This window comes from Prionailurus viverrinus, chromosome D1 (genome assembly GCF_022837055.1).
Source record: "Prionailurus viverrinus isolate Anna chromosome D1, UM_Priviv_1.0, whole genome shotgun sequence".
In the NCBI taxonomy this organism is placed as follows: Eukaryota; Metazoa; Chordata; class Mammalia; order Carnivora; family Felidae; genus Prionailurus; species Prionailurus viverrinus.
Window position 1 is genome coordinate 11,363,369 of NC_062570.1, and position 22,616 is coordinate 11,385,984.

The following is a 22,616-nucleotide window of genomic DNA, read 5'->3' on the forward strand; positions in this document are numbered from 1 at the left end:
TGCTCAGCATATGGGCCAGTGAACCTTTCAGGCAGAAATATGCCTCTGATTCTCTAAAGAATGCCCCAGTAAACTCCATCAAGGACCATTACTTACGTGACAGATCACAGAGGTGCAGCTCCTGGGCTTTCATGGACCCGTTGTTCTGTGGAAAGTGAGCCATAGACATGGATGGAAAGGTCTTGGCTGGCCTCACGATGGAGGGCGCTGGCCTGTGGCCCTCTCCGTCAGGCCCTGTGCCCCCCAGATACTAAGGGCCTTACCAGCTCTGGGCTTGCTCTGTTCTGTTAGGGGATGGTGAATCTGAGGGTTGTTCTTCAGGGTCTCCAGATTGTTCCTTAAACGGAATGAATGAAAACGTTTTATCCTCTACTCACAGAGGAAGCACTGCATGATGGAAAGGACATTTACCTGGGAGCCGAGTGGCCTGGGCTCTGCAGCTGCCACCACCACCACCCTGGCTGGCCCTAAATAGAGGTGACCTTAGTGAAGTCACTTTACCTCTCTCTCTCATCCAGAAAATGAAGACGTGGAACTTGGTGCTAGTTGAGACTGTTTCTGGCTCCCTCCATGTAGAACTGAGTGCACCTAGGGGCACCTGGGTGGCTCAGTTGGTTAAGTGTCCAACTTCGGCCCAGGTCATGATCTCACGGTTCACGGGTTCGAGCCCCACGTCGAGCTCTGTGCTGACAGCTCAGAGCCTGGAGCCTGCTGCAGAGTCTGTCTCCCTCTCTCTCTGCCCCTCCCCTGCTCTCTCTCTCCCTCTCTCTCAAAAATAAACATTTAAAACAAATTTTTATTAAAAAAAAAAAAAAGAACTGAGCGCACCTAGCTCTGTCCAGAGTGACAGTAGCAGCCACAGCTAGTGACACTTGCAGAGTGTTGGGTTCCTTTGCAGCTCTGTGTGCTATGTGGCAATTCAGGAAAGGTAGGGGAGCCTTTTCGTTGCTCCCAGTGATATTCCATCTAGGCCCCAGATGAGTCATCACCACTCAACCCAGTGAGGTTGCCTGAGAGAGACTGGCTGCCCCCGGATTACTGCTCCATTTCTTCCCAACCAGCACCAGGGAAGTCTGAGTAGCCCCTCCGCCCTCACGGTGGCGCCTTTAGCATCCTCCCCCGGCCTGAACTCTGTGCCTGATTCCTCACTCGTGCCCTGGCTCCTTCTGAAGCCTCTGCTGGTTCTCCATGGTCTTCTTTGTCTGTTGTGGATGGTTAGCAAGGCCCCACCCTCCCCCAGTAGCTGGATGTCCCCAGGCTCCCCTTCCCAGCCCCACGCAGGCCCTTTGATCCCTCGGCTCTGCTGAGCACCATGGTCCTTTCATCACAGGAGCACAGACAGCAGCTCAGCCTGGAGTCAGTCTCCATGGCAACCAGCATTCCCTCCCGGTCTGCTGTGCAGAGAAAATGGCTGTTCTAAGGAAGGGCTCCCTGAGTCTCTATTACCCAGCCTGTATAGTCCAGGCCCCTCCTCCACATCAGCTCTAAGAAGCTACATGCATTGAACCAAATGTCCGTTAGCTTTTAGCTTTCAGATTTGGGTGGGAGGCAGAAGGAGTTTGAATCCAAATGGATAAAATCATTTTTTCCCTACCCTAAAACTCTGTTTTCATGAGGAGCAGGTATCTGCTCCGAGCAGGTGAATGAGGAACTGAATGGATAGAGCAATCTGTGGCATTCAGGGGCAGCGTATTTTGTCTTATCGGTGGAAGAGAATGACCGAGTGTATGGATATTCAAATCAGAATTCTGTACGAGTCACTAGGAGTGACAGGGGGTCCCGCAGGGCAGCGACGGCAGCATTGCAGAGGAGTGCCTGACTGACTGTAGCAATGGTGTTATGTGCTGTCTCCTCTTTCAGAAAGAGGGGTGTGGGTCCCCTCGTCATGAGGCAGGGTGAACGTTTTGGCATCTTCTGCTTCAAAATCCATCCGGATCATCACAATGAACCCTTTTCCGTAGTCATCAAGCATGGTGACAAGGGGAGCTGGCAGGAGACCCCTGTGCAGAGGTCTGAGTGACAGGCTTCCCTTGTCACACAGCCTTGGGAATGCTTCAGGTTGACATCCAAAAGGAGCTCATCTTTTATTTCTGTGAATCCCAGAAGTGCTTCTGTTTGGAGCAGGAGCGTAGCCTTCTCAAGAGATCAGAAACATGTAGAGCGAGGGTCACCCCAAATTCCCCAGGGCCCTCATACCGTCTAAGGGGAAAGAAATTCCACGGGAAATGGTCCGGACCACGCCCACTCCTGGCTTTGGCATAGGAACTGGGGATTCTTTGGGTGGTGACAAGCTCTCGACCCAGACAGCATCCTCCCTTCATTCTTTCTTTTTTTTTCTTTTTTTTTTTAATTAAAAAAATGTTAATGTTTATTTATTTTTGAGAGAGACAGAGACAGAGTGTGAGTGGGGGAGGGACAGAGAGAAAGAGGGAGACATAGAATCCAAAGCAGGCACCAGGCTCCGAGCTGTCAGCCCAGAGCCCGACACGGAACTCAAACTCACTATCAGTGAGATCGTGACCTGAGCCGAAGTCCGCCACTCAAATGACTAAGCCACCCAGGTACCCTGGCCTTCACTCTTTCTTAATGTGAGGTGGGAGACCCTATTTTCGAATGGAAGCTCTGGGTTTTGTTCTCAAAAATCCTAATGTGTGTTTCAACTGGACTTTGTCTTTTTCAGTTTCTCTGCAGGTGGATATTGTCCCCAGCCAAGGGGAGATCAGCGTTGGAGAATCCAAATTCTTCTTATGCCAAGGCAAGTGCCCTGTGCCCCCACTGCGTTTGAGGAAAGGTGGCCAGCAGAGCAGAAGCCCGTGGCCTGTGTGTGCTGAACTGGTTGTGCCTGGAACCACCTTGCTGCCGGTCCAGTCCTGTGAGCGGAGAGCCAGGGAAGCCCTCAGGCCCTTTTCCTTCCCTTCTCAAAGGGCCGCCCCGACACAGTGAGATGTGTCATCTGGACTTCCACAGGGTGATGGAGGAGGTCTAGGGATTTTCCAAGGAAAGTCTGGGCACAAATTCCCAGAATACCAAATCACCGCAGATCCCCTGCTCCATATCGACCCGGAGTTCTGTAAATGATGACGGAGAATAGCGCTGCCTCAGAAATAATGCTTCAGTGGGTCAGTGTAAGGCTTATTTCTTAGAATCTGCCAGAACAGGAAAATCCAAGAAGGTCTGAAACTTGCCTGAAAGGAAATGAAGCCCCAGTGTCTCTTTTGCTGTGCGGCTGTGGGTCCTGGGTTTTCCAGATCGGTCGTGAACACCTGTATCCTGTCCCATTGCTCCCCCCGGAGCTCTGGGGTTTGTGGAAGCTGGTGTCCTTGTTTTTTCTTGAGAAAACATGCCCCGTTTCCACAGCTCAGATAGTCGTCAGGAAACGTGGAGTAAAAGCTTTGTGATTAGGCTTTGGGTTCTCTGCTTGTGACATGACTAGGATTCGGATCATGGAAGAACCGGGGACGTTGAGCTCAGCTAGGCGTAGACTGACATCTAGCAAGCGGCTTTGGGCAGGGAGGGGCCTTTCAGTGCAATCGCGATTTGCGCCGGCTGAGGTGCGCGTGGCCGCCGGATGTGTTCACTCTGGCTTTGCCTTCATTGCAGCGATTTAAATGATCTGGAGATGCAGCCATGGAACCCACTGCACATCTTGCAAATAGCGATATTTATTGAAACCATGATGGGCCCTGAAAGGAAGGCTGCCTCATTTCCATACTAAGCATCTGTGCAGAGCCAGGCGGTGTGGCCTGCGGAAGGGCGCCGCGCAGAGAGGCGGTGCCCAGAGCCCTTGTTCCGGATCGGAGTTGGAGACCACTAAGCAGTGGCATCTCCCCCTCCCAGGGGGCCCAGGGAAAGGGCGCATGAGTGGTTCTGGCTGCCTTCTTTGCAGCATTTAAGGAGAATAATTTGTCTGTCTGAGGTGGGGTGCTGAAATGACAGGCCAATGTGTGCCGGCAGATGCTAGAATAAAACTGGTTGGAATCCACACACCTAGACTAGCTGGTGTCTCATCCTCCTCTCTGGAGGCCATAATCTAAGCCCTCAAAAATCAGCTGATCAGTTGGCTCAGACTGGCTACGCCGTTGAGCTCCGATCCTAGACACTAACTCCCTTTGCTCCCTATTTTGTGGGGCTGTAGCTCCTCATTTAGAGACCGGCACACAGTAGGTCCTCAACAAATGCCTCTTCTCTTCCCTCACGGGGTATTCTGAAAAATACTGGCGCGCGTGGTGGTTGAGTTCTTTCCAATTACTGTAAGTGGTGTTGTGTACATAACGATCAAGCACAGAGTTAGGCTGTGTTGTGTCCTAATGTACATGGTCTCCCTCCCTGATCATCAAGCCCAGTGATCTCTTGTTCAGTAGCTCTTACTGAGAACCTGCTGTCACCCTGGAGGGGACTTTGTCTTTCCAACTTAAGTGGTTTGAAAATAATCTCTTCCTCTTTAGTGGCAGGAGATGCCAAAGATAAAGACATCTCCTGGTTCTCCCCCAATGGAGAAAAGCTCACCCCAAACCAGCAGCGGATCTCCGTGGTGTGGAATGATGACTCTTCCTCCACACTCACCATCTACAATGCCAACATTGATGATGCCGGCATCTACAAGTGTGTGGTCACTGGCGAGGATGGCAGCGAGTCAGAGGCCACGGTCAACGTGAAGATCTTCCGTAAGAGCTTCCTCTGTCTCCCTCCATATTCCCTGTCCTCTCCTTGGGCCAAAAGACACGTGGGCAGCAGGCAGAGTGGGATGGCAGCAGAGGGCCGGCTGAGGGCTTCTTCCTTTCCACTCCTTAAGTCTTTTCTGAGCTGAGCTAATAGGAGCTCCGACTCCATTTAAGGAGTTCTTAAATGATCCTTGGCCAACTCAGAACTCACAACCCCGGTTCATGCTGATCCCAGGTACCTCCCTCTGGCCTGTGTTCTCTAATTTCAAATTACACAGTTCCCAGAGGGCTGTTAAGAGTTCCCCATCCCTTCCCCAAGTGTTGACTGACTGTTGTACAATTCAGGTTTTCCCTCTTATTTCACTCTCCCCTGCTGCTAATGGAGTCCAGAGGCTCGGTGGGGTGTGGGGGATCATTATCTGAACACTCTGGGCCGCTCAGAGCTGGCAGTTCCCATTGTCATTGAAACCAGGTCTGGAGGTGGCATCTCATTACCTTGTTATCATGCATATACTCATTGGCCAGTATAATGGTGGGTGACAGCTAATGGAAAGTATTGATTGCCGGAGTATTTACTGCCATTAAGCCTGCCTTTCTTCAGTTCTTCAGAATCCTCACTGCTCTAGGAAGGCTGAGTTTGGGGTGTCAGACAGAGTGGGAGACAGAGAAAGGACTAATGACCAATCATTGTAGACTAGGTGTTCTACCAGTTCATTCCACCTGTGCTTTGTGTTTCACTGGCACTACCCCACATGGCAAGGAACACTTGGGAAAGACTCTTGTTTCCCTCCATAGACCCTTTTCTACACAAAGTATGATAAATTCAGCACTCAGTGAAAAGGCATTGATTGCCAAACATTGATGCCATATTCCCCTGATTATACCAGCTGCTTTGCCTGGTGTCTTGGCTACGTATGGGGTGGGACCCTGTCCTGTGCAACTGGGTATATGGATTGAGAGTTGCCCACAACTCAACCCAAGCAGTATGGCTCTAGCGTAAAGCGGTCTGCATGGGAGGACCAGCTGTTTCCCCTCACTCTTCTCTCGCTCATTTTCCAGAGAAGCTCATGTTCAAGAATGCACCAACCCCACAGGAGTTCAGGGAGGGGGAAGATGCCGTGATCGTGTGTGATGTGGTCAGCTCCCTCCCCCCAACCATCATCTGGAAACACAAAGGCCGGGATGTCATCCTGAAAAAAGATGGTGAGGCCTGAATTCCCTGGCAGCTGCCTTTCCCCCCAAGCCCCCCAAGTCCCCTAGGGTTTCCACCTCAGCCAGCCTCTGAAGCATTACAGCCCAGACTCAGATGCCAGTGTCCCCCAACCACATGCCCTTTCCAGATCCTGAATGGGTGTATGTCTGTAGCTTGTCCATTCAGGCACTTGACTTTCTCTCCAAAGAGAAAGACAAATTTCCAGTAGACTTTTGCTCTTGGCTGTATGTCAGAGCCAAGAACATATTCCTATATTTCAGCTTAAAGCCCCACCTGTAAGATTGCAGCTAGGAAAGAGGAAAGGCTCTGTGACCTGCCTGCAGATACCTGAGATCTCTGACTGATCCTTGGATGAACCCACCTCTTGTCTCTTCTAGTCCGATTCATAGTCCTGTCCAACAACTACCTGCAGATCCGGGGCATCAAGAAAACAGATGAGGGCACTTATCGCTGCGAGGGCAGAATCCTGGCACGGGGGGAGATCAACTTCAAGGACATTCAGGTCATTGTGAATGGTGAGGAGATCCGTTCTTCCTGCTCTCTCCATTACTGCAACCTGGTTCCCCAAATCATCCTCTGTAATTTCCTCTTTGGTCTATTAAATAAATCCTGTCCTGACTCACATATCCATCTCAGCTGAATCCCTCCTCCTTACATAGCCTCTGGTTTGTTTTGTTTTTTCCTTAATACACTTGTCTTTTGGGTCTCCCTCAACTCCGAGGACTTCTAGTGCAACTCTTGAATGTCCTTCATTGTCTTACGGAACTGGAAACTTTCCCCATGCTTACCGATAAATTCTTATTCATCCTTCATTGTCCTTGATGCTACTGTAATCATGAGGTTAGTCCTCTGGCTCAAAGTTCAAAGAAAATATTATAATCAATTCAGTCCTCAGAATAGTCAGAATCCTGGGCCACGGGCTTATTAATTTTAATTTGCAGTGTCACATAAACACACCCGTGGAATCGATCTGACATTTACAAGATGTTTACAGGAAATTATAATGTCAGTACTAAGAAAATAAGTAAATCGTGGTCGAATTGTTTTGGCTGTTGATATATATTTTTTGCCAAATTCTCCCCCTCCCAGTCCTTTTGGTAGAAACAGTTTGTGCACACGGTTGTTTATGACAATCCCAGAGAAATGTCACTCGGTAAGCTGACGCATTTTGAATTGGTATATTAACCATTTAGCCACTGAGAACAGGCTTTTCCGACTTTTTCCAGTATCAAGAGCCTCCTTTTGGACATCAGGTTCCACTTACCATGGTAGTTGTAAGTTTAATACGCATTGACTAAGAAAATATATAATGATAAATAGCTAGTATAAGTTGAATACTATTTCTTAAGTCGAATACTATTTTTTTTTTTAATTTTTTTTTTTTCAACGTTTCTTTATTTTTGGGACAGAGACAGAGCATGAACGGGGTAGGGGCAGAGAGAGAGGGAGACACAGAATCGGAAACAGGCTCCAGGCTCTGAGCCATCAGCCCAGAGCCTGACGCGGGGCTCGAACTCACGGACCGCGAGATCGTGACCTGGCTGAAGTCGGACGCCTAACCGACTGCGCCACCCAGGCGCCCCATCGAATACTATTTTTAAATGAATAAAACATACTAATGTAGCTTCTAAAGCTGTATTGTTGGAACACAGTATTATACGTTGCTATACATATAATGACATTCTGTATTGTTGAAAAACACTGACACATGCTTGTGGGTGCCTTATTTATTCCGTTTAGAGTAATTATTTTGTACACGTCTGAATTTAGATCCCTTACACTAGCCCTGCAGCTGCCCGGGACTCGACCTCTAGGCTGTGACCCTCCGACCTGAGGTCCCCCGGATGTGCCTCTTCTCTAGGCCACTGGGTCCCTCCGGGTTTTCACAGCCACCCCTGACAGTTCTTCTTTCCTTCAGTGCCACCCACCGTCCAGGCCAGGCAGAGCATAGTGAATGCCACCGCCAACCTCGGCCAGTCCGTCACCCTGATATGCGATGCTGAAGGCTTCCCAGAGCCCACCATGAGCTGGACAAAGTAAGAGACCGGCTCGTGCCTTTTATCAGGGACTAGTGGAGAAGGCAACGCCACAGAGCCTGCTCCATGCTGGCATTTCAGTGCAACGGGTATGGGCTGCTTGGGAATATCAGCTCCGGTGTAGGATGGATCCTTTTCTGCAAGCTTCTCTTGCCTTGTGTGTCAGATCCCTTCATTTTCCGTTTGTGGGACAGAACCAGAGGGCGTGGCCTTGGAGGCCCTCTTTGGAATGTTTGTAGGTGCAGTTTGTAAGCCTTTGGACAGAAACAGAGGTTTGGGTGGAGGAATCTAAGGCATATGTGGAAGTACAGTTAGGTGTGTTGACTGTATGTGAAGACGGAGTCTTCCCCATGGGCTCGATCTGCATTTTATGGAAACTGATTAAAAATAAACATCATACCTCTGTGGTCAAAATCATGGTACTTTGCATTTCTGTACCAATTAGGGACGGGGAACAGATAGAGAATGAAGAAGATGACAAATACGTCTTCAGCGATGACAGTTCTGAGCTGACCATCAGGAAGGTGGATAAGAACGACGAGGCCGAGTACGTGTGCATCGCCGAGAACAAGGCTGGAGAGCAGGATGCATCCATCCACCTCAAAGTCTTTGGTAAGGACAGTTGGGGTCAAGGTCATTGCCCTGCCACACTTCCTCTGACCCTGCATGCTCGGTCCACCAGCAAGGCCCTGTCCACTCTGCCTCGGAATCTGTTCCAAGTGCAACCGCGTCTGCCAGCTGCCCCTCCTGAGCCCGACTCCATGCCATCCGCCTCCTCCCCTGGTCAGTGAGACAGGCTCCCAGCTGGTCCCCCACACCCCACCAGTGCTCCCTTTCAGCCCCTCCCACAGCAGCCAGAACGGCCTCAAGCGCCATTCCTTCCTTTAAAATTCTCCCATGGCTTCCCGTTACAACCAGAATGAAATCCAGACCAAACCTGAGCCGGCCCCTGCCTTCCTGGGCAGCCTCACCTTTCCTGCACTTTGCTCCTCACTCTCCAACCCCTCAGGCCCTCCTTCTGCGGCTCAGACACACCAAGCTTGTTCCTTGTCTTAGGGCCATTGCCCTCAATATTCCTTCTGCTTGGAGTGCATTTCCCCAGATCTACTCTGAGCCGCCTTCTTCTCCTGCACCGTTCAGATCTCAGCTCAACCCACCTTCTCGATGAATCCTTCCTGCACTGCCTTGGCTGACACACCACTAACACCCCACCCACCTCCATCGAGCCCTTCTGTTGATCTTACTGTACCTTCTTCACCACACTTCTCAAACCTAAACTGGTCTCATTTACATCTTTGCTTTGGGGGTTGAGTCATACCTCCACTGAGGCTGGAAACTCCAAGATGGTAGAGTGCCAGCTCTTCTTCTCCTCTCCTGCTCTACCTCTACCACTGCAAGCGGTGCCGGGCTCGTGAAGGCCCTTGGTGATATCAGTGATCCCCAGGCTGACTGCCTGTGTCTCCTTGCTTCTTTCCCTGGCCTGTGTGAAACAGCGCCATCAAAGTCATGAGAAGCATCCCTGCATCTCTCCTCTCTCTGCCTTCATAAACTCCGTTAGCTTCCATTCATTTAGAGGTGAAATGTGTTTTGACCTGACCTTGGAAAAAGAATTTGTGGCAGAGAAATGCTTAGCCCAGTGGCTGTCAACACTGCTCATGTTTTTGGTCCACTGTAGATGGTGCTGCCAGATGCCAGATAGGCAGCTCTGGTTCATGCGTCTCCCAGGTCACTACTGTGTGGGCCAAGGGAACCTGCCTGGGACCCACTTGTTTAGCCTGATCGAGAGAACCAATCCATGTTTGTAAACAAAGATCTTTGAAACATCAAGTGCTTGTCTGCAATCAGACCTGCTAATCACAGGTGAATCCTCTCTATCTATTAATGACAATTGGGCTTAGAAATAAGTGATCAGTTTGGTTCATATCAACCGGATATACTGGAGAGTGAAAGCTAATAATGGTCTTGGAAGATATTCTTGATAGTTTTTTTCTCTAATTCTCTTCCCCAGTTATTCTCATTTCAAGTCTTTCCGTGGTATAAAGACAGACGCCTTTGTTGATGTATTCCTTCATTTAACAAATATTTACTGAGCGTCAGTGCTGCTGGATAGAGGGGCAACAGAGACAAGTCTGATGTCCCTCTGAGAGACACGAGGAGGGAGAGGAACACATAAGCATATAAACTATAATAGTGCCAGCCAACAACATTTGAGCGTCTGCTATAGGCCTAGCCATTGCCAAGGTTATGAGGATGAATAACGTGCTCTGTGTCTTTATCAATGGGCTCATGGACTCACACTGATGACCAACACTGATATTTTTTTCTTTTTTTTTTTGAATTGTATTTATTTTTTTTTAATATATGAAATTTATTGTCAAATTGGTTTCCATACAACACTCAGTGCTCATCCCAAAAGATGCCCTCTTCAATGCCCATCACCTACTCTTCCCTCCCTCCCACCTCCCCATCAACCCTCAGTTTGTTCTCAGTTTTTAAGAGTCTCTTCTGCTTTGGCTCTCTCCCACTCTAACCTCATTTTTTTTCCTTCCCCTCCCCCATGGGTTTCTGTTAAGTTTCTCAGGATCCACCTAAGAGTGAAAACATATGGTATCTGTCTTTCTCTGTAGGGCTTATTTCACTTAGCATAACACTCTCCAGTTCCATCCATGTTGCTACAAAAGGCCAGATTTCATTCTTTCTCATTGCCATGTAGTACTCCATTGTGTATATAAACCACAATTTCTTTATCCATTCATCAGTTGATGGACCTTTAGGCTCTTTCCACAATTTGGCTATTGTTGTGAGTGCTGCTATAAACATTGGGGTACAAGTGCCCCTATGCATCAGTACTCCTGTGTCCCTTGGGTAAATTCCTAGCAGTACTACTGCTGGGTCATAGGGTAGGTCTATTTTTAATTTTCTGAGGAACCTCCACACTGTTTCCCAGAGTGGCTGCACCAGTTTGCATTCCCACCAACAGTGCAAGAGGGTTTCCGTTTCTCCACATCCTCTCCAGCATCTATAGTCTCCTGGTTTGTTCATTTTGGCCACTCTGACTGGCCACTCTGACTCAGGTGATATCTGAGTGTGGTTTTGATTTGTATTTCCCTGATGAGGAGCAACGTTGAGCATCTTTTCATGTGCCTGTTGGCCATCTGGATGTCTTCTTTAGAGAAGTGTCTATTCATGTTTTCTGCCCATTTCTTCATTGGATTATTTGTTTTTCGGGTGTGGAGTTTGGTGAGCTCTTTTTAGATTTTGGATACTAGCGCTTTGTCCGATACGTCATTTGCAAATATCTTTTCCCATTCCGTTGGTTGCCTTTTAGTTTTGTTGATTGTTTCCTTTGCTGTGCAGAAGCTTTTTATCTTCATGAGGTCCCAATAGTTCATTTTTGCTTTTAATTCCCTTGCCTTTGGGGATGTATCAAGTAAGAAATTGCTGCGGCTGAGGTCAGAGAGGTCTTTTCCTGCTTTCTCCTCTAGTGTTTTGATGGTTTCCTGTCTCACATTCAGGTCCTTTATCCATTTTGAGTTTATTTTTGTGAATGGTGTAAGAAAGTGGTCTAGTTTCAACCTTCTGCATGTTGCTGTCCAGTTCTCCCAGCACCATTTGTTAAAGAGACTGTCTTTTTTCCATTGGATATTCCCAACACTGGTATTTTTAATGACAGTCCATTGTAAGGACTTCATAATGGTGATGTGCATGGTGTCTCATAGAAAAAGAGGATGTGTGGTCCTGTGGGCCAGAATTCAGAGAGATTTTCACAAATGGTGTGCTATTTCACAAGCAAGGGCTTCCAGGGTGAAGCAGGGAAGGGGCATGGGCAAGGACCTCAGGCCACACACACACAGGCACAGAGGCAGGAAGGACTCGCGTTACGTTGAATGTGAGCTCCTTGGAGATGGGGACTGTGAACCCCCAGCTGCCAGGACAGTGCCTAGCAGATCTTAGGTGCCAGAATTTGCATAAATGAAGGAATAGCAGTTTATGTGAATGAAGCACATTGTATATGGCAGGGGGAGGAGTCCAGGAATGTGTACCCATCACTTGTCTTGGGAAATTCTTAGATATTAGCCCCAGGAGGTGGTAATAACACCCAACACGAAGCAAGTGCTTGTAGTATGTCAAGCACTGTGTGAAGTTGTGCCTATAAACTGACTCTTACTCCTCAGCACAACCCTGTGAGGTAGATCTCATTATTGTCCTTACTTTACCAATGAGGAAACTGAGCACAGAGAATTGAGTGACCTACCCAAGGAGCCAGGATTCAAACCCAGGCAGTTGGCTTTGAGGTCCCTTCCCTGACAGTGGGAGTTACTACTCTGTGAAACTCAACTCAACACATACTGCCTCTGAATTGCAGATGGAATGCAGATGCTGAAGTTAGTGCGAGCTCTGCCTTGCTCACCATGGGCAACATTGTTTCTCTGTAGAAGTACACTCCCTTCTAACTTGGCTGGTCAGGAGCAGAGCTTGGCTTCTCTTCCAGGCCTCTCTGCTGTGGGGAGCTGCCCTGGGAAGGAGGCGTGGGTAGTCAGTCAGGAGCCTCGTGGGGCCAATGTAGAGGAAAGAGCTGGAGGTCTGGGGAAGGAGGTAACGAGGCAGGGAATGTAGGATGCAGGAACTGAGGCAAGGCACCATTTGTCATTCTGCCCGCCTCTCCCACCACGCATCTCTCGTCCTGTGCCACACACACACACACACACACACACACACACACACACACACACAGTTTCTTTCCCGAGATCGCACTGGGAGAACATATGTTAGTCCAGAAGAGTAAATAGAGGAGAAGTGGCCAGACTGCAGAGACAGGTAAGCAAATCACCGGCTCCTAGGGACCCCATCCGAAATGGGAGTCCTCCTCTATGATATCCAGGGGAGGGTTTGCATTGCCTCTTTGGAGTAACCTGGTGCCTCGTGCACACACCCCTTCCCCTCTCCATTTCACATTCTTAACCTCCTCTTCTGCCTCCTTTGGCCTCCCTTGGTTTAGGGGATTGGTAGTAAGGCCAGGGTGGGGGGGGTGGCTAGTTAGGGCTCCATCCTTCTTTCCTCCATCCCTCTCCTTCCCCTTGGTTTGCCATGGGACCAGCACTAAGGAGAGAAATGAGGAAACAGGCTCCCCCTTGGCAGCAGAGTCGGCAGCAGTGGGGCAGAAGAGCAAAGAAACCAGCAGCTTAGACAGTAGAGAAGCTCGCAGAACTCCCCTGATTCCAGAAGGGAAGGCAATTAGTATGTATGGAGCATATCTAAATTAGACACTGCCGTAATTGTACCTTACTGACATCATTTTTTCCTAAGAAGGGGGCACGTTCTAGCATGCCTTGCCCTAGTTATCAGCCAGAAGCTCTTTTTACTAAGTAGTTACATCCTACCTGTCTTTAAATTTGGCAGTGAATTTCCATTGCTTTTCTCCCCATGGGCCCTTCTAAAAAAGTATTTTTGTCTCCTCATATTCCTATTATGCTCGCATGAATGCTCTTGAGGCCTCATGCTGCCGTGGGCTGAGGCCAGTTCACCAGTGGGTTTGCTTCACTGACCCCTTAAGACCAAAACAGCCCTTGTGAGTTTGCACACAGTATAAAGCCTGAAGGAAGGTGCGCCTGGTCATGCCCAGCCTCTCTGTTCAGACAAGCAGGGCCCCAGAGCCCTCCTTGGGCTGGGGATGCAGGAGTCTGGATTGGAGTGGGAATAGACAAGACCACTCCTTAGTGGTGCGGTGCAGAGCCATGGGCATGCTGGAAGAGGAGAGCCAGTGTGCTTGGAAAACTCCCAAGGACAGGTGTTCTCACAGGAAGGCCCATGGGGAGATGTATAATGGGACAGTCTGAGGCATTAACTCCCACAGCAGCAGGTGGAATATAAAATGGGGATCCAAAGTCAAGGGCCCACAAAAGACATTAATTAAGATGGTACAAGTTCCATCTGAAGATAAAACCTGGAGCTGTTCCTGTAGATCCTGGGGTGCAGAGGGAAATGACCCTGCATCTGTCCCCGTTGGCCTGATGATGCCCACTGTCCCAAGGTAATTATGTAGAGAATCCCTTCTCCCACTCAAGGGTGTCCTGATTTGGACAGGAAATTATATTGGTATCCTATCTCCAAGGCAATATTCTAACCCTTCAATTACTTCTCACAAGAGTCTTGCTTCTGTAGTGCAGAGAGGTTAAGTCATCAGTGAAAAGCTTGCCTTCCTTCCCAACAGCCCTCTGTAGACCATCTGAAATTAGCTATTGTTAATAATATTTTTAGTAAGAATACATTTTCCTTTTTTCTAAAGATGTGTACAGTGGGCCTTTTGTAACCCACCAAACCAAACATTAATAGATGTTAACTATACCTTGTCTGTCTTCTGTTAACCTTTTGCTGCCAGGACAAAGTTCAGGGGGTCAGAAAAAGGCCAGCAAACACCATCTAGGTCACAACATCCATCGAGCTTTCAAGAAGCCAAAATTCAGCCTTCCTATACTGCCTCCAGACTTCAAAACAACTGTCCAGTTCAGTGAATTCAGTCGTTAGGCTGAATTTTATTTATTTTTTAACACTCTTCAATCTGTGATTTTAACAGGGTAGAAATTCAGCTTTTATCTTTGTAAAACCTCCTGTCCAGCTACACTTAACACATGGTCCATTCGATATGAGTTGTGACCACCTGGAAAATCCTATTTATCAAGATAGACACAAAACCTTCCAAGGGGAAAACCTCACTCAACTGGACTCCATCAATTCCAATTTGTGATCATTTGGCCACATTGGATTGAGATGTGCCTATGTGCTTGCCATCAAAAAAGGATTTGCCAAGCAGGCTGGTTAGTACAGATTAAGTGTGGCAGAATATTTGATCTATAGGGGTAGTTTTATATAGAAGCAGATATTTGCTACAGAAAATGCACAGCCTTGCCATTGCTTTCTCTTTATTAAAGCAAAATCGAGCGCCTCAACTTGTAGGATGTATATAGGCAGTAGTTCATTAACCTACTTAGGGGTACCGTATGAATGTGAATGTAAAGGAAATGCAGTTGTTTCCAAAATTATCCGTAAATTTGATTTATTTCTCTTTTGTTTGTATATCTAGCCTGGTCTTTCTCCTCCATTAGTGAAATAAGTTACATTTGTGTAGTGTTATCTTTTCTCTTCCATGGAAGGTTTAGCAATTTCAGAGTATAATTGTTTTAAATCAGGAAAAGTCAATTTTCTCTAATGTTTTAACATTTAACTCAGCTTTCGAATCCTTGTGTTTTCTTGCATTACCCAAAACATTTGGAAAATGAACCCATCTCATCTCCTTCCCATCCCAGCCCACCCCACAGCCCCTAACCCATCACTCACCATATTTCCTTCCTGGAGTCAATGCGAACCCAACTCCCCCCTCCAGCAAGATGCTCAGAGTCATGTCAGCACCTTCTCATCCCCTCTTTTGTGTCTTGCCATGCCTCCTTTGCCCTCTGTTCCCTTGGCACTTCCTCTGAAACCTGCTGTAAGTACCTCTCTCAAAGCTGACCTTCCCCATCTGTCCCCCACCCCAGACCACCCAGTTCGGGACTGTATTAAGCCACATCTGGGGCACGGCCAGAGCTTCCAAATTGGTTTTCCCACCTCAAGGTTTCCTCCAGTCTAAATCATCTTGAGTTTTTCTAGATTAACCTTCTTGAAGTACAAATGGCCATTTCATTCCTCTGATCAAATACCGCCAGTGGGCCTCCATCAGCTACCCAAGATCATTCAAAGCAAGTGTTTTAGCCAGGCAGTCATGATCTCTGTGCCTGGGCCCAGCATCGCCTCCCCCTGCTGTGATGTACAAACACCAGCTCCTGCCACACTGCCCTCTTCCCATGTTCTCGCTTCTTTGCTTTCAGTCAAGCAGGTTTCTACACTTGGAATGACTGTCTCTATCCCAAAGTTCCATGTGTTGAAAGTCTCATGGCCCAGCCGGGACACTTTCCCCTCATGAAGGTTCCAGCCAGAGGAGCGATCTTCCTCTGCCCCACACCTTCTCCACCCACTGCCCTTAGCACTCTTACTTTATGGGATCTTATTGCTCTGGCTATCACATCAATGTTGTTGTATGCCCATTTGCACACTCCTTGAGGATTCTATTCTTTATCTCCTACAATACCTAGAATAAGTTCCTAACACCTAGTAAGCACATAACCTTCGTTGAATGGGTGCATGTTGTAACTTAAACCCAGAAAGCTGAAAGATCAGATAGACTCATTAACATGTCTTGTCTTTTCAGCAAAACCCAAAATCACTTATGTAGAGAACCAGACTGCCATGGAACTAGAGGAACAAGTCACTCTTACCTGTGAAGCCTCAGGAGACCCCATTCCCTCTATCACCTGGAGGACTTCTACCCGAAACATCAGCAGCGAAGAAAAGGTATGATGTCCCCCAAGAGTTTCAGGGCCATGGGATGCAGGCTCCAAGCAGATTGTGTCTGCCCATGCCCCGTTCTCTTCGATGAGCCCAAAGATAGGATGCAGGCACCAGAGGCCATGCCAGGTCCTGTGGCCTCCGTCCTCCAGCCTGCCTGGCTGTGGCCTCACCAGTGTCCCCTTACAGTGGAAGGACCACAGTTTCTTGCAAAGATTTGCAGGGTTGTGATATTAGTGGGCATGGTCAAGTTAGACGTTCTGGGGAGGAAGGGGGTAGTGATTTTGGATTATGGAGCTATGAGGTGCAAGGAAAAGCCAAGATCCTGGTGCACCAGCTGTTCCTACCATCATCACAGGGGGCACCCAGGGAAGTGTCGCCCAGAAATAGCAGGGATCAGAATGAGCCCTATTAATTCTTTTCCTTGTGTTTTGTAGACTCATGCTGTACATGCACTACACGCACAAAAGCTTGGTTGCCTTTGTGTCTGCCTGTATTTTCGGTCACATTTGGATATCATTTTGTTCTGAAGGCAAAAATAATTAGCAGTTTCTACATGATGATTATTCCACTGGGTTCTACAGTACATTCACTGAGAGTTTAAGCACATGGCAGCGACCTTCTTGGTAAATTGAAATGACTGGGAAAATTTAGCTTTAAAGCGTGTAGATTTATAGGCCCCCGGAAAGCTATCTTTATTATTGACAATGTATAAAAATTTAGATAACCTTACGTCATTGCAACCCTTTGCTGCTGAGTGGGCCAAAAGCAGGAGGAAGAAACAGCTTGGTTTCAGAGCAACTTAAACCCTCTTATGGCCCATCTCCAGCCTCCTCTCATATACCCTCTAGTAATGGGCTTCATTTTAGTTGGCCAAAATTTTGTCACCTATTCAGGAATAATGGCCTTAGCCTTAAAGAACATTTATAATGGATTGCTTATTGACCTGAATGTCAAAAATGATAGATCTTCACTCTTCTGCCTGCCTAAAGGAAATCCCTAGAGAGGGTAAACTAAAATAAAGTCAAAAAGAGATAGTGTGAAATGCCAGAGCCACGTTTGGGATTTGCATTTGAGGATCTGATTTCTGCCCTGTTAATAGAAAGCAAACTAAATCAAAAGGAATAGAAATTGCTGTTCCAAAAAGCCCATTATTTTTTTTGCAAGTTTTACCTCCACAGTTGAATTCCACTTAACAAAAACTCAAGGAACTGCTAAGTATTTTTGAGACTCACATATGCTGTTCAATATTGTGAAAACCAACCGGATTAGGAAATGTGGTGTTTACTTGGATACTTTCTTTATCAACATTGGAATTAAACCCTAAGCTCAGATTTCAGCTCCCATCGTGTGTGTTACATGGATTGAATGTACATTTCAGGGCTTAAACCACAGGGCTGCTGCTCACCAGATTTTTCTCTATCAGGCTTGTGAGTAGATTTGTCCAGAATGAACCAGTGTATATCGTTGACCTACAGTAAAGGACAGAAATAATATCTATCCCAGATGAATGATGCTTTTAAATTCAATGTCTTTTCTAGGAATAGCTCAACATCTAAGCTATACCAGAAGGGCCATTAAGATTTGTGCCTACCCTAAGTTCTTTAATAGGTGGTCACTTCTGCCTTCTATCTGTGAATTCATTTTTACAGAAAGAGAACAAATAACCAGGCACTAATACACACTCATACTTACTAAGTAGTGAAACCAAAGGTATCCAACAGAGACCATCTCAGGCCAAGTAGGTACTGTATAATTCAGTTATCAGTGTAGATCACTGGTCTCAACCTGAGATAATTATGGAAGGCCAGCCACATATATTGCATTGTGCTTCCTTTTACTACATACAGACTGTCTTCAAGTCTACTTGACGTGACATTACTGGAGCATGAGTGAATCGATATTAGAACAAGTCCTCCAGACCAGCCCGTGAGATGACACCAGATTAACACACTTGCCTAAATGAACCCCTGCATATAAAAGTTGCCATTTATATCAGCTATATATTGACATCAAAGAGGCTTGCTCTCTGTCCTACACTGGGGATAGCTAGTAATTAATAAAACGAAGATGGCCTATTACAGGTGCCGGTTGGACTGCAGGTAATAAATTTCACTTTTACCTGGCAGCAGCCCATCATGTTCTCCTCCACCTGAAGGTGCGTCGTATACAATCAGGTACCAAGATGATTAGAGTCACTGCAGCATAGAAGTGAGAGAAAACAGTTGGCTTTTTACAATCAGGCTGATACACTAAGCAGATAAAAATAGCCACTGTGTCTAACCGCGGAGGCCAGGAAGTCTCCTGAGAATTAGACCGCGCAAAATGCTGGAATCATAGAAGGCAGGAAGGGAGGCCCTATTCCAGGTTGTCTAGTCTCACCTGGCACTCCCTTACCAGCATATCTGCCAGAAAGCCCCATGGCCACTCCCTGAAGGGTGATGGCGACCGTCCTCTGCAAGACAGCTGGCCAGCACTGGTGATCGGGAAGGTCTGCTTCCTTGCCCCTTCCACTCCGTCTTCCCACCTCTGCCACTCAGTGCCCTGTGTGAGGGCTCTTGGATTCTCCACTCTTCTTCCCTTAAACACACTCAGTGGTCTTCCCTGTTTCTGGGGTCATGGGTTCCCCACCTTGTGCTTTCTAGTGGTCCCAGTGGTCCCAGTCCAGTGACACTCCCCTGAAGTTTTATGGTGCCTAGTGTAACTAATGCAGTCTTCCGTGCAGCTCTGACTCCCTTGATCTGGACACCACCATGCAGTTAAAGTTGCATTGGCCCCTGCAGCAGTTTCCTCATTGTGTTGCCTCATGTGGAGCTTGGGGTCAACTAAAATTCTCAGCTCTTTTTTATCTGAACAGCATTTAAGCCACATAGCCCCTTAGCCTGCTCTTATGCAATTGGTTGCTTCGCCTAAAATGCAGACTATTATATTTATTTCTGCTAAAAGTTGTGTTTTGTTTATTGCAACCCCATGTTTCTCAGTGGTATCAGTGGCACTTGGGAAGGCACTTCCTTCACTGGGATGGTCCTGTGCATGGCCAGAAACTCAGTACCAATAGCTCCCTTCCTTCTAGATGCCAGTAGCCACCTCTAATCACCTCGATTACCAAAAATGCCACCCATACAAACTCTTTCTGTCTTGAGAACCATTTCAGCCCATCCTTCTAACCAGGCAGGTCTGGCTTTTATCAGAACTGTCCTTAAAGGTCTGTAGGTCTAGGGCATTTCAAGCCTCATGGGCCCCCCTGTTCTATTCACGTATTTTTGAAGTAATGACGTCTAACACTCAGTGGTGACCCCACTTCCTTCACAAGGCCCTTCACAAGCAGTTCAGTAGCCTTCCCCATGCAGCTGTCATCCAGTATCTGTATTAGCTATTGGCTCCAACCTTGTATGAACACTTACTTGAAATATCTTGGTCTAAGTCTCTGATAAAAATGTTGACTCGGACAAGGTCAAGTGCAAAGTCCTTAGAGTGCTACCAGGGCCTTCCTCTGGGTCACTGGCTTGGAAGGCAGAGCATCCAATATCATGGTGCTCCTCATGATTTCGAGGACTTTTGTGGAAGGTTCAATGATTTCCTTTTTTTTTTTTTAACTTTTTTGAATGTTTATTTTTGAGAGAGGCAGAGACAGAGTGTGAGTGGGGCAGGGGCAGAGAGAAAGGGAGATAGAACCCGAAGCAGGCTATAGGCTCTGAACAAGCGGTCAGCAGAGCCTGATGCGGGGCTCGAACTCACAATGGGGCTTGAACTCACAAACTGTGAGATCATGACCTGAGCTGAAGTTGGATACTTAACCAACTGAGCCACCCAGGTGCCCCTCAATGATTTCTTTAATAAAACTGGTTACAATATAAGCTAATTACAGCAACTTGGTCTTTTGATTCATTGCTCAGTTAAGCCTAGTGTTTGTCTAGTATTACCCTTCTTAAGAGAAGAGGAGAGAAAAGGCTTTCAACCATAGGCACAGAGTTAGTAACTTTCTAATGGAAAACTGATGTTCCTCTTCATTAAAAAAAGAAGAAGAAGAGAAAGAAGGGGTGGGAGAAACAAGCAAAAGCCAGTACACTGAGCCTGATTGTCAAAATCTATCTGATCGCATCTCTGGGTTCAGTCCAATCACTCCTTCGAGACTGATTACTATCAGTCTGCTAAGCTTCAGCTAGTTGGGTTGGTTTTGCTCGACAACTGATAACAGGTAGGCTACATTTGGGTCATTAAGACCGTTAGGGCAGATCACCTGTCTGAAAGTTAATCCATTTCTTAGTCTCCATTATGTTGGCCCAAACAAACAAATACAAACAAACAAACAAAAAAAAAAAACCTTGAAACAAACCATATTTGAACATCATAATGGGTCAGTTTGATCACTGTGTCTGGAGGACATTGTGATAATGCAGGTACAAAGGAAGTTTGCACATCCACATCATTTCATTGCTTATACTACCAAGACTCATTTTAAATACTGCCAGGTATGTGAGTGAGTGGGGCTAACTTCGAGGTACCATTTACATACTGAGCGAGACCTCTGGGTAATGATTTGCACAATCGGTCGCTATCACAACACGTTCTCTGTGTGCGTATTTGAACCTCTTATTTGAACATGCCTTTGAAATGACTGGTAAAGAAATGTATACGAAGCCTTAATATTTAAGGAAAAGAAGAGGGGCAAAGAGTTGAGTTCAGAACAGGTAGAAAAAAATGGAACTTCCTGAACCTCGAGTCTTTAGCTGACAGAGTGTCCCACAAATCCCACAAATAAGAGAGACCTTTGAAATTCTGGATCCACTGAAAACTGGATCTTTCTGTCACCGGGGAGAATTCCTCATTAATGCAAACCAGGCACCCACGTATAAACACTGGAAAAGGTGCCTATGATAAGCAGTTAGAGTCTGGCATATTTGGGGTGTGGGCAGAGGTATAGCAGGATCTACTTTAGGCTAAGTGTAGGGATGCTTCACTGTACATATTCCTGCAGACTCATATGTGAGGTAATAAAACGTGAATATTAAAAGGACCTGGAACTTAAAATTTCTGGAGCGTGGCTAATCATATCCTAATTTGTTTTATGTGTGTATATTTGCACATCAGATTGTCTTAAAGTGAACTACACACCATCACCAAATTATCAGGGCCAAGGCATGTCCTACCACTCCCATCGGGCACACAGGCAGGAGGTCAGGCTAGTGGAGGCGTTGTGTTACTAGCAACTACTTCTCAACGACACAAAACCCTAGTGATTTGGGAGAGGTACAAGAAGGATCAGATTTGAAGAACAAATAACTCCATATGAGATAGCCCTTTAAAAAAGTCTTGATTCATGCAGCCCTGGCATGTGACAGACAAGCTTCTCATTGGCGGCCACATTTGACATGCTGGCACACCGACACATGGTGCATGGTCCTCTGTCCTCACTTTTTTCTTCATTCCAGCATCACATGACATAATCCGACCTCTCCATCCTCATTTCTCACAAAAGCTCTCTGCATTTAGTGGACTCCTACTAAATGTTTGCTAACCATTTGCATTTCCTGGATTGCATTGCCTTGTCTCTGGTATCTGTTCTCTCCTTTTTCCATCTGAACATCAGGGACAACCAGGCAGTCATGCCATTTAATAAAAAGAACAACTGCAGGTAGGATGTTTTTGAAACCCAGTATGAAAACGGAAAAACTCTAAGTGTAGGAGTTCCCCAAGTGCCAGATATAAAGTATGCAGACGTGGGTAGGAAGACACCCAAACCTCTATGCTTCTGAGCTGACTCCCTCCTCTGTGAATGCCATGTTTGATGTCGATGGTGCACGCTTGAGCCTGCATGCCATCCGGGCATTCCTCTGCCCCTGAGAACTGACTGGAGCCCGCCGCAGCACTCAGAATTTGGTGTCCTGGAAGTTTCCTGATCAACAACTTTAAGCACTTCATACTTAACCACTCCTAATGTACCTCTCTGCTCCTTTTTTAGTTCCTTTTTAGAAAATATAAACGTGATTTTTAATAGGATGCATGCAATGAATTATAAAATGCATGAGCACAAAATGGCATTCGTATTTTTGTGATAAGCTGTCTAATAGAATCCAAAGGAGGAAACATACTCTATGAGTATCTCTAGACTTTATAGTCAGAACTAATAGCGACATGAAATAACTACGAGAAATATTCAAGATGTTCTGGAACAGGAGCAGTCTGCTGTGTCTGCTGGTACCCCTGTGTATGTCTACCAAAGATTAGGAAAGCCTTCTCCTTTGAATTATACATCTTAATGTGCATAAGGGGGTGGGGAAAGCTTAACATAAGCTAAACCCTAAATTCAGTTGGGTAATAAACACA

The 22,616-nt window shown here is 46.8% G+C and overlaps 1 protein-coding gene across 7 annotated transcripts in view; it reads left to right on the top strand.

Annotated features, from left to right (window-relative positions):
• The window catches only part of NCAM1 (neural cell adhesion molecule 1), a 312,658-nt gene that overhangs the window by 244,321 nt on the left and 45,721 nt on the right, over nucleotides 1-22,616 (top strand). For all 7 annotated transcript variants that reach the window (XM_047877467.1, XM_047877465.1, XM_047877460.1 and 4 more), the window contains exons 2-8: nucleotides 2,681-2,755; nucleotides 4,446-4,664; nucleotides 5,721-5,864; nucleotides 6,252-6,389; nucleotides 7,793-7,910; nucleotides 8,356-8,522; nucleotides 16,153-16,295. In XM_047877467.1, coding sequence (XP_047733423.1) covers nucleotides 2,681-2,755; nucleotides 4,446-4,664; nucleotides 5,721-5,864; nucleotides 6,252-6,389; nucleotides 7,793-7,910; nucleotides 8,356-8,522; nucleotides 16,153-16,295 — 1,004 coding nt within the window. The remainder of the gene's footprint in view (nucleotides 1-2,680; nucleotides 2,756-4,445; nucleotides 4,665-5,720; nucleotides 5,865-6,251; nucleotides 6,390-7,792; nucleotides 7,911-8,355; nucleotides 8,523-16,152; nucleotides 16,296-22,616) is intronic.